Source organism: Panicum virgatum, chromosome 6N (assembly GCF_016808335.1).
Source record: "Panicum virgatum strain AP13 chromosome 6N, P.virgatum_v5, whole genome shotgun sequence".
NCBI classification, from domain to species: domain Eukaryota; kingdom Viridiplantae; phylum Streptophyta; class Magnoliopsida; order Poales; family Poaceae; genus Panicum; species Panicum virgatum.
The window spans coordinates 2,112,993-2,124,789 of record NC_053150.1 but is presented as its reverse complement, the minus strand read 5'-3'; the positions used below and the strand labels follow the sequence as shown (position 1 = coordinate 2,124,789).

At 46.1% G+C, this 11,797-nt stretch overlaps 1 protein-coding gene and 1 long non-coding RNA gene across 2 annotated transcripts; both read right to left on the bottom strand.

Moving 5' to 3' along the window:
- Nucleotides 1-4,203: 4,203 nt before the first annotated feature.
- LOC120679732 (expansin-A4-like) lies at nucleotides 4,204-5,115 on the bottom strand. The gene is made up of 2 exons (XM_039961387.1): nucleotides 4,965-5,115; nucleotides 4,204-4,826 (listed from the first exon to the last, which is right to left on the bottom strand). The coding sequence occupies exons 1-2, from the start codon at nucleotides 5,113-5,115 to the stop codon at nucleotides 4,204-4,206; spliced, it is 774 nt and encodes a 257-aa protein (XP_039817321.1).
- Nucleotides 5,116-7,627: 2,512 nt separating this feature from the next.
- On the bottom strand, nucleotides 7,628-9,305 carry LOC120680019. Its single transcript, XR_005677432.1, has 2 exons — nucleotides 8,749-9,305; nucleotides 7,628-7,966 (listed from the first exon to the last, which is right to left on the bottom strand). It is a non-coding gene; the product is annotated as an uncharacterized LOC120680019 (long non-coding RNA).
- Between the last annotated feature and the right edge of the window lie 2,492 nt (nucleotides 9,306-11,797).

The following is an 11,797-nucleotide window of genomic DNA, read 5'->3' as shown; positions in this document are numbered from 1 at the left end:
CGTTTTTTTGCTTCATATGACGACATCGTCGACATACGCAGAGATATTCCTGTCCAGCTGGGTGTCAAGTACTGCTGTGATGGTTCTGTTGAATGTGCACCCTGCATTGCGAAGCCTCTCAGGCATTCTTACATAACAGTAAGTGCCGAAGGGAGTGGTAAAACTGGTCTTCTCCTCGTCTGATTTCTTCATGAAGATTTGATGATAGCCGGAAAAGTAATCTAGCATGCTTAACATCTCCGACCCTGCCACCACATCTACTAGAGTGTCAATGCGAGGCAGCGGAAACTCATCCTTCGGGCAAAATTTGTTGAGGGTGGTGAAGTCAATGCACATTCTCCAACTTACATTCTTCTTCGGGACCATAACTACATTAGCCAGCCATTCTGGGTACCGCACTTCACGGGTTACACCCGCATCAAGTAACTTTTTTTACTTCGCTTTGCGCTGCTTTCTTACGGTCTTCGGACATTGTGCGAAGACGCTGCTTACGCAACTTAACCTTTGAATCTACTCTCAGCTCATGCTCCATGACTTCCCGACGACTCCTCGCAGGTCCGAAGACGACCATGCGAAGACATCTTGATTGTTTCTCAATAATTGAATCAACCTGGTCTCTTCGGCTTCTTCTAGGCCTCTGCCTATCGTTACTGTGCGATCCGGAATATCTTCGCAGAGTAAAACTTTCTTGGTGCACGCTGCATTGTCTTCGCATCTCCTAACTTCATCTTGGTTGCCGAGGATCGTGATGACTCCTCCAGCTGTCAGGATTTTCATGCACAAGTAAGCTTGGTTGATGACTGCTGCGAACTTGATGATATTGTTGCGGCCGAAGATGGCGTTGTATGGATAGGCAATGTCTACCACGTCGAAGGTTACAAGCTCTGTTCTCTGGGTGTTGCCCTCGCCAAAGGTTACATTCAACTCTATTTTTCCGAGGGCTTCGATTTTCTTGCCCCCGAAGCCAATAAGCGGGTATTGAGACTTGTGCAAGTTCTTCTTTGAGAAACCTATCTTCACGAAGCATTGCTAAGTGAGGACATCTGCAGAGCTGCCGTTGTCAACATGGATCCGTCCTACGTCGTTTCCTGCGAAGTGTACATAATTTCTGCCAATGTTTGCACGGATGACGAGGGGGTCGTTATGCGGATAGTATTGGAGCCTGAGGTCGGCTTCGGAGAAGGTGATCGGGACATGGGACCAGGGAGTGCGGAAATGCTTGCCTTCGCAGACATGCGAGATGGTGCGTAGGTATTCTTTCCTCTGACGCTTTGTCTCGTGCACTGGCTCATTCGATCCACCGGAGATGGCATTGATGACATTTATCGTGCCTCCGACGGGATCATTGGCTCTCTCTGGGATCGTACCAGGTTCTAGCTTCGGCGGTGGAGGGAGGTAGTTGGATGCTTGTGGCTGGGGTTGTGGGCGCCACCCTTGATGTGGCACCAAAGGGGTTTGGATTTGCGGAAATTGGGGCGCCGAAGGTGCTGGGAGGGCTGGAGGGGTGTATGTGGGGTTGTAATGGAAAGTTGGGAAGGCTGATGAGAGGGTGGGATATGCCGAAGTCCAATAGGGTTGATGCGAAGGCTGCCACTGAATTTGCGATGGCGGGCCTTGCGGCTGGTTGGTGTGGGTATAGTTGACGGGCTTCGGCGACTGCTCAGAGTTTGCGGCTCGATCCAACTCTTCTTTTTTCTCCTTGACGAGGGGGCAGAGTGGATCCTTCTGGCTTCAAGTTGTGGAAGTCACATGAGTTGATTTCTTCGAGCTTCGGCGCTTTGAAAGCAGCTGTGAGCTCTCTTCGGAGCTGGTCCCAAGTGTGAATGTGTCCATCTGGGAGGTTGGAGTATCAATGCTGAGCGAGGCCTTTGAGCGAAAGGACAAACGCTTTGACTTTGCACGCCGCGCCACCTCCGGATGCTTCGATTGCTGCTTCATACTTGAGGAGGAAATCTTTTGGGTTGGATTCTCCATCGAACTACGGGAGAATGGTTGGGTTGAATCGGGGAGGCCACGGGAGCTCTTCAAATTCTACGGAGAGAGGAGTTGCAAGGTCTTGTTGCTGGCGAATCTGTTGCGGATGAAGCTGATGTGGCATCCTATAATCACCTTCCTCTTCATCCGAGTACTGTTCTCCTTCAATGATAATTGGTTGTTGGTGAAGCCCTTGAGGTTGAGGCGCCTGTTGCACGGGCCTGGGGTCTTGGCGAAGAGGTTTCATCATTACCAGACGATCTCGTATGGCCTGCCGCATCGCCTTGCAGTGGAATTCTTCTTCTTTTAACTTATTGAGTTGTTCCTCTAGCTCTTTGGCGGTGAGCTGACGACCTTTTCCCTTCGATCTTGTTGTTACCGGCACATTTGATGGGCCTGCTTGAGCTTGCTGCACGTTGCGAAGATGCTCGGTGAGCCATGCGTCGATTCTCTTCATGGCTAGGATGTCTTCAGCGGAGATGCCGAGGTCATGGAGGTCGACCTCGAATTCTCCATCGGCGAGGTCTTCAACCTCAAGATCTTGGCCTCGGTCTTCGTTGTCGTTGTTCGCTGGGACGAGGGCGTTGTCAGTCGAAGGTGGGGCTTCGGTCGAAGCGTTAGCTTCCGAAGCGCCAGGGTTTGGTTTCTTCTTCGCTGTCATGTGGTCGTGTTAGGACGAACCGCGGGTGGGCACCAAAACTGTTGGTGTAGGACACTCTTCGGACTGAAGAGGTGTCACAACAGCTCGATACGTCAGGGGCGAAGCCCAGGAAAAATAACCATAACCAAAGTGACAGTACGAAAATCAAAGCAACAGTGTAATTGCTCTGTATTCCATATCAATGTACAGTTACAAGGGGGGTATTTATAGCTCAATTGCTCACCTACCCACCTGCCAAAATTCCTATAATGCCCTTTAGCCGCCACAAATACAGAATATTCCTTGGGCATTTAGGTAACATCAAGTCTACAACCATTTAATGGATTACAGCAGGCCCGACATGTCGGCCTCAGTCTCGCTCCAGGTCCTTCGCCGCCTGATGCCTTCGACCGGGGCTTCGGCCCTGGAACTTCGCCATGCGAGTCCCTCGCTCCTCTTCTGCTCGGTGTCCCTTCGTCCTTGTACCTTCGCCGTGTACCTTTCACACTTGTGCTGGGCAAAAGCCGATCGCCGCTTCGGTGTTGGAGGGCCTTCGCCGAAGCCACTTCGTCTCGAGACCATCGCTTCGATGTCTTCGCGCGACCGCATCGTGCCTCGTCGCGTCCCGGCGGCTTCGCAGTCAGCCCGAAGGTGGCTTCCCCAACAATCGACGGTGGCGGTGCAGGGCGAGGCAGCTCGAAACAACAGGAAGGCGCAGATCCACACGACGGGAGGGCAGTGCACTCAGCGGAGGCAGAAGCAGAAGGTGCGAGGTGGGTCAGGTGGAGGGGTGGAAGGGTGGAGGGTTGACATGAGCAAGGGTAATATGGTGTTTGTGCACACCTTTAGTTCCTCCATTCAAACATGGTAGAGACTAAAGTTTAGCCTTTAGACTAAAGTTTAGTGGAGGGACTAGAGGGATTCAAATAGAACCTTAGTATGCAGAAAAATAAAATAATTTTAACTCATATTAACCGCTGGGTGCTACTATCGATTTGTCCATGCACCTCTCCCACAGTCCCATCTTAAATCTTTTAAACAATCGACTTTTTTTAGGAGGATTTTAACAATTGAATTGAGAGCTAGTCTAGCTCCCTGTCCTTGCATTGAATTGTCGGTAACTTTGTTTTTCTAGTATGTTGGTTTGCTTCATGTGTTTTGCCATTTTTCCGTTTCAGCCCATGCCTCGGTTAATTGTTCATCTCCTTCAAATCTCTTGTCATGTATTCTTCTTGGGCTTCAAAATTACTTTAGGCCCAGCTTGTATCATGTTGTTTCCATTTCCCTTATTTTCAAAAAGGAAAATCAAACATTTTCTATGTATACTAGATAGGAAACAATGTTATTGGCTTTATGCCAAAAAAAAACTGATGAGATTCAAACTTTTTCACTCATTTTTCTATAGTTCTTGCAGAATGACTTAAATCACATCATGACATTTTTTTCCATTGGTTAAAACTCTTTTTTTAGCGGAGAAACATAAATAGCCAAACGTGTGATAGATGCTCCGAACATTTATCTTGTAATATGTCCTAAAAACACATTAAACTTGTCGGCATTTCTTCGAACGTGAATCGGTTCACGATGAATCAGAACTGGTGCTTTCCCTCGAAGCTCTGACCGGCCGTCCACGTCGGCGGCACGACGTCGTCGAAGACGATGGAGCGGCCGTCGCCGCTGGTCACCCGGAACGACAGTCCCTGCCCGACGAGCCGCGCGTCGCCGTCCCAGATCTGGCCCCAGTTGCGCGACATGTCCGCCCACCGTCCATCCCGGGACCCCCTCACGGCGATGGCCTTGACGTCCCCGCCGCCGGCGACGTTGAAGACGAGCACGGCGACCCACCAGCGGTTGCCCTTCATCTCGAAGCGCACGCCGCCGCGCCTGGCGCAGGGCGCGCGGCGGTACTGCACGGGGATGATGCCGACGTGGAAGTCGGTGACGAGGCGGAGGAAGACGGGCTTGGACAGGTCGAAGTGGCGCAGCGGCGGGTTGCACCAGTTCTCGTTGGGCTTGGAGTAGTTGGCCGGGCACGCGTTGGTCGCCGTCACGGTCACCGGCGCGCCGCCGGGCGCGCAGTAGGCGCTGCCGTGGCACCGCAGCTCGTAGCAGGCGCCGCAGGACCGGCCCTCGTCGAAGAGCGCCACGCTCAGCGCCGTCGTGTCCAGCCCGTAGCCCTGCTCGAACAGGTTGCCGTACCCGCACGCGCCCTCTGCATGCAAGATCAGATCCAGCAAGAACGCCATTGTATTATTACGTGCAAGATCAGATCGAGCAAGAAGCCTAGGAATTGAAGAACGCATGCACAAGAATGTGGCCGGCCGGTGTGGCCTCTAGTCTCTCTAGTCACGCATGGTTTCGGCTCCGGTCTCGTCGCCGTAGAACGTGGCGTGCGCCTCCTCCCAGCCGGCGGCGGCGTCGACCGCCGCCGGAAAGGCGGCGACTAGCAGCAGCAGTGCCACGGCCGCGGCTGCACGGCGACACGCCGGGCTTGGATCCATTGGGCTGGCCTGCTCTCGATCCAACCAAAAAACACTGGACGCGAGGTTGACCTTGTGAGACCGCTGTTGTGATGCTGTCTAGGGCTATATATATGCTGCGGTTAGGTAGGGTTAATTATCATTAGAGGAGATCATTAGTATCCATGCAAGGCAAGGCCAGCAATGTTGGAGGAGTAAATCTCTCTCGTGAGATGCCATCTTTTTGAACCGTGAAAAAAGCAAGCTGCTATATATGTGTGTGGCATTCAGTTAAAGGAAGGAATTCGTATTCGCAGAGATTCGACAAATCTCGGGGGAAAAAAAGAATTGAATCTCCAGTCAAGTTTTAGAAGATGTATGTACAGGTGGACAACCGTTAGTGCATTTGGGCAGGATCGAGCTCCTATCCATCTATCAGGTCCAACATATCACCAATATGGCTCTATGGGAGAAATCGAGCAATGCAAATTGACTCATCTCTCACCATCGTTTCTGAGTTATTTGGATATTTTTCTTTTTTTGCGAAAAATGTGAGTACATGAAAAAAAAAAGGATGGGGAACAAATTAGGCCCAAGTAGCTGAAGTAGAGTATCAAGTACATGCGGTATGCTACATTTTTAGAGAAAAGTTTGTATTAGCTTCATATTTTTCTAATTTAAAATAAATTATTTATGAAACTTTTAATGTAAATTTTATTTTTTTGAATTTTCACAAAATGGAAAACCACATTTGAATCCACTCAAGGGGCAAATTTGTCTGGTTTCAATATTTGAATGGTTCCCGAAGCCCGATTTTGCAGCTATAGGTTAAAAATAGATTTTCATGATAGTTAGAGGGGAACATATCTGGTGAAAACCACAACCTTCGTGAAAACTCGTGCAAACCATGATAAGAAAGTCATCTAAATTCACCAAAAAATCACACGTGTAGATGATATGATGATACACAACCTTGTAAAATACCTTGTCGAAACTCAATTTCGTTTGTGAGATATAAAAATAACAAATTTCTAACAAACCATCTGGACAGCTTTCTGGCTTGAAATTTGTTATTTTTATATCTCACAAACGAAGTCAAGTTTGGACAAGTTCTTCTACAAGATTGTGTATCATCATATCATCTACATATGTGATTGTTTGGTGAATTTAGATGACTTTTTTGCCGTGATTTGCACGGGAAACATTATTCATAAAAAATATTTTATATTTTCATAAAAGATAAATTTAAAATTTTCTGTAGAAGTTATTTGAAAAAATAATGACAAAAAATTTTAAATGTTTTTTACGAAATTTTTTTGCAACAACAATGTTGTGGGGAAAATTTTGTGAAAAGAATTATCCTCAAAAATTTATTCTATTTTCTGATAACCTTTTGTAGAAAACTTTCGATAAGCTTTCTACTACAAAATTCTAGAAAAAGTTTTTTTAAAATTTTTACCAGAACATGTTCCTTAGAAGACTTTTAAATTATGGAAAATAGGACAATGGAAATATAAAAGGAAAAAAAAGGAAGCACAAATGCAAAATGAGCATAGAATCGATGGAGGCTGTTGAGCCTCCGGACTCGCCACTCTTCGTTCCTCTTGCTAGCGCACACGGGATTTTGCCGTCACCGTCGTGCTCTTGCCACATCACCACACCATCCTTCATCCCTCCATGCTCCATTTGCTTCCTTCGCTGCTCTGGACCAGGCGAGAAGAGGAGGAAAGAGAAAGGGGGGAAGGAATGTTGAGTTTTTTGCGAGTCAAAACTAAGTTTTGCCTATGATTTGAAACTTCTGGGGGCAGTGAAGAGAATCACGACAGTGATGATGGTCTCTATATTTTTCATTTGGAGAAATACGTGTACGAAGGAAGTGGGAACAATGAAGATAGAAAATGTATGGCGAATTCAAACCACTGATTTATAAGATAACAGCTCATAATTAAGGACTAACCTACAAATCTATGCATCACAGCAGCCACAATTGGCAGATATCTAAAAAAATTGGTGGTATCAACATAGTACTTGACCTACCAGAATCTGGAATTGCCTTGGCGGCCAAAAACTACCAAAGAAAGTGCCAAAACCGCCAAGAAAATATTTCTTGGCAGCCGGCCGCCAAGCAAAATCCGCCAAGAATAGAGAGCCAGTGAAATTGGATTACCTTGCCAGCTAGCCGCCAAGGATAATTTCCTTAGTGTTGTGGCCGCCAGGTAAACTCTGGCGATGGCAAAATTTCCTAAGTGCCAAGAAAATATCCTAACCGCCAAGTAAATGAATTTCCTTGGTGGCTATCAACCGCCAAGTAATACACATTGCTTGCCGGCCCTAAACCGCCAAGTAATAGATATTCCTTGGCAGCCTATAACCGCCAAGTAACAGACATTCCTTGGCAGCCCTCAACCGCCAAGTAATACACATTCCTTGGCAGCCCTCAACAACCAAGGTAATATGTTTCCTTGGCAGCTCATATCCACAAGGAAATTGTGATTTCTTGGCTGCCAACCGCCAAGAAAAAACATGCAGCCATCAAAAAAAATTGCTCTCACAATAATCAATAAATTCAACTCATTCATATATCATTGCATGGCAACAATCAATTCATCATTTCGGTCAATCAATTCGGTACATTGTTCATTTTAATATTCCAACAATGCAAACTTCTACCGCATTTAACTAGAGAATGAATAAGCATTTGAGCAATTGACAATCATACTGCTCACAGAGTGCCCACAATCCTCCACAATGGAACTTACATGTCCTCTACTGACATATTTGTATATAGATTGCCAAAGTGTTAGCCCTAAAATTACCCAAAGTTTCTACCTTAAACTTGCATGCTGCAATCGAAATAAGAACAGTATATTCTTGCCGATGTCATTGTGGCTACCTGCAATGAAAGTTTTGACCAGATGAAATCAGTCCTGTAGAAAGAATGTTAAAGGATGGAAATACGCATGTTTGATCCACTACTAACTAATAATATAGAGTGAAGAATCATTTTTAAATGGAAAGAAACATGGATAATAAATTGATACTGAACAATGGTGTTGTTTCCTTAATAATAAAACTATGAGATCAATATAATGCACCAATGTGACACCTGTGTGCATGATGCAAGAATGAATCCATGTGATGTATTGTTTCCCTAATATTGCCCCTTGCTAGAAACAAGAGATTAGCATACCTTATCTCTTAGTTCATCATCTATTTTAGTCAAAATCTTTCCCCCTAGATTATTAAGTCAGGAAGGCAGGATATAGTTATAGGCTTCAGTAAGTCACAGGATTAATCAGATAGTGACCAAAACGAAGACAACAAGTATCTCTCAGAGATAAGCCTCTTCTCTTGTCCACGATTTCTATGCTACTACCCAGGGATGAACTAATAAGGTTTGCCCAACTACTATGGACTTGAGCTACGTGGAAGGAAAATGAATTGGAAACATCAGAGAAAATAATAACTTGCTATCCTACAAAAACCTGTTCTATTGTGACTCATCACTTGTCTCTTCTAGCCACCACACTTGTTGCGGTATCAGTAACAAAAGTAGCATAAGCACATAGATCCATTCCGTGCACTCACCATTAGTTAATTCTATTAACTAGCTAGCACAGCTTCATTCGGGCTTCATTCGGGGACGGTAAAATTGAGGAGAGGGAGGAAACTGACCGCTAGTCGCTGCTGGAATCACGGCCGCGCACGGGGCCTGCATGCTGTGCCTCCCTGCCGCAACTCCGCGCACATCACTGCAGGGAGGCCAAACAGAGGCAGCGGAGGTCCTCGGCAGCCCCGACCTGGGGTCGTCCAGTTCCCCGCCGGAACTCCGCACTCGCCGGCTGCAGGCCCATACGCACAGATCCACCAGGCTGGAAGCAAGCGGCGGAGCGGCGCCAGATCAGAGCTCCTCAGCTGCTGCTGCTGCGCGAGATTTGGGGAGAGATGGCGTGGGGGCGGAAGGTAGGTCCCGTCCTCGCGTTGTCGCACACCGGTGCGGCCTCAACCAAGCCCGGCTCGAGCTCGACTGCATCACGCCTTCGCCCTCTTCGCCGTCTCCCTCTCGCTTGCTCGCTCGCTCTCGCACGCGCGCAGCCGCCGCCGGCAGGGAACAGAGGATGAGAAGTACTAGCTAGGGTTTTGGAGGCAGTCAGAAGACACACCTTTATACAACGCGAGCGCGACGCGAGCCGTTGGATAAAAAATGGACGGGTACGAAGAGTTGGGCCGTGCAGGCCGTGAGGACGCGCCGACAAAACGGCCCAAGCGTAGGTTTTTCCTTTTTAACAAAATTTTACAATTCTTGTCGTTCCTCTCCACTCTTCCTCATCTACAGTAGAAAAGGGCGAACCGAGAGCGAACTCGATTCCGGCGGCGATTTCGCTGGTTCCCCCTTGCCTCCGGGGGCCTCGTTGGCTCTGGAGGTTGGGGGGAACCTCGATTTCGCCGTGCGGTGTACATACCCGTATCTATTAGGAGTGTTTTTCGTAGATTAGGGTTGTTTCTTCCTTCTCCGGTGCTGCGGAGAGGACCTGTGTACCGGTGCTTGTGCTGCTCCGACGGACGACGACGAGGTGGTGAGGATGTCTTCCATTTGGTCTTTGATGGGAGCTTCTTTGCCGTTCTCGGTTTCCCTGTCTCCGTTTTCTGTGACAGTTCAAGGTTAGGGTTAGGGTTCCAATCTCTTACGAGCTTCTCTAGCATGGGGTTTGCTGTTGGGAAATGGGTTTCTGTGTTGTTCCATGAGCGTGGGTTGCATAGCAACATATTCATATGCAGGGGCTTTGACTTTGGCGAGCTTCTTTTTGTTCCTTTCCTCTGCGCCGATTTTCAAATCCTCTGTGTTCTTTCTTGGGTTGCTTGTGCTTCCCATGTCTTTGGCGGCGCAAAATCTGTTTTCTACATCAGGCCTGCTGCTTGGTGGAGTTTCGGTGCTTTTGCTGGTGATGTGTTCATCGGAATATTTTGCTGCTACTCCTTGGTTCATCGGAGGAGCTTTATGTCCCAGCTCGAATCGGATTCGGGTTGGTTGCTTGTTCCCACCTTCGGTGGTTCAGTTACCCTTTTGGGTTCTTCGTCGCCCGGCGATGTGGGATTCCTGGAGGTCCTTGATGCGTCGGATCCCTCATTGCCTGTCGATTGTTTGCCGGCTCGTCCAGCGTTTCAACAGCATGTTGTTCCTGACATGCCACTCAAGACGGCGCCAAAAAAACTTGTTCTTCGCCAGGGAGGTGGTCGGCATCAAGCTGGGAGCTCAGGCCGCCGGCGGCGAGAACGACCGGGAGTGCTCAAGGACTGGAATGTACTTACTTTTTCTTTTAAGGATGTCTTTGCACTTTGGGCTGTAATCACCGAATATTAAAGAATGAAATCCCGGTTTTCTCAAAAAAAACAAAATTTTACAATTCTTATTATTACTTAAGCGGAAATTCATTTAAATTCCCCAAAGGATATATTGTTGCATAGAAATTATAGTTAAATTCTTTATGTAAACAAACATACTAAGCCAAAATTAATTTAAATTTTGGTTTACAAATGATAAGTTAGGTATTACTTACATTGAATCTTGTAAGAGAGGAGAGAGTTGACCGTGAACATGTGCTTTGAGTGAACACCAAATGTAGCAAACCATTTCCTTATTTCCATTTTCTTGCTGAAACTTATTTGGGGACGTCATAAGTATGGAGTTTCACCTCAATCTAGATTTTAGATTTTTCCTATAAAATTATGAAATTTTAGAAACTAAAAAAATGTCTAAGAGAATATAATTGAAAGTAAACAAACATATGAATTTATCTTTCCAAATTCGTATGTGGTATTTAAATGCAGAAATGCACTTGAATATATATTCTTTTGTCACTTAAAGATCCTTTTTGCAATACATATAATTCAAATGAGAAGTAATTCCAATAAATATACATAAATGGATTTAAATCCTAATACGTATTGCAGAATAATTATAATTAACTTATTTTCATGAACTAACATTGCTAAACCAAGTTTATATTAAATTTTGTACAAAAAAGATAAACTTAGCTATTGATCATCATGAATCTTGATAGAGAGGAGAGAGTTCACAAGCATGACATATATCTTCCTAGTTTGAATCTTGCTCGAGCGCAGCAAGTTCAACAAATTTAAGTGCCATATATACTGTTGAACCTCAAAAGGCACAAACATCACTTAAATATCTATATGTATTGTATATGTTGAAGTGAAAACACGGATGATATGCACATAATAATCATTTCCTTGGCCTCCAACTGCCATCATTTCCTTGGCCTCCAACTGCCAAGTAAATGCACCTTTTCTTGGCAGTGTAAATAAACCGCCAAGAAAATGCACCATTATCTTGGCAGTTCAATGAATCCGCCAAGTAAATGCATCATTTTCTTGGCAGTCTAACCTAACAGCCAAGGAAATACGAACTTTTCTTGGCAGTTCTTTCAACTAGCCAAGATATATACATTTTTTGGCTGTTTACAAGCACCGCCAAGGAAACTACAGTTTCCTTGGCGGTTGAATTTTGGCCGCCAGCAAATCCAATTTGGTGTAGTAAGCCTCGCCTGATATTCGGTTTGCAATAAAATAAATCCCCACTAATTAAGTTTCCATTTCCAGCGACATTTTAAGTATGTTAATTTACAAACAAGTTAATGTCCGTGAATATATCCCTGCTCACTTAGTGGGGTGGCTATAGCATCGGAACACTAGTGAATTCGGA

Excerpts from the sequence above, each read along its gene's own strand:
- LOC120679732 (XM_039961387.1), bottom strand. The coding sequence starts at position 5,115 with ATGGATCCAAGCCCGGCGTGTCGCCGTGCAGCCGCGGCCGTGGCACTG. Across the intron at positions 4,827-4,964 it reads GACCGGAGCCGAAACCATGC|AGGGCGCGTGCGGGTACGGC; the intron begins GTGACTAGAGAG and ends TCTTGCATGCAG.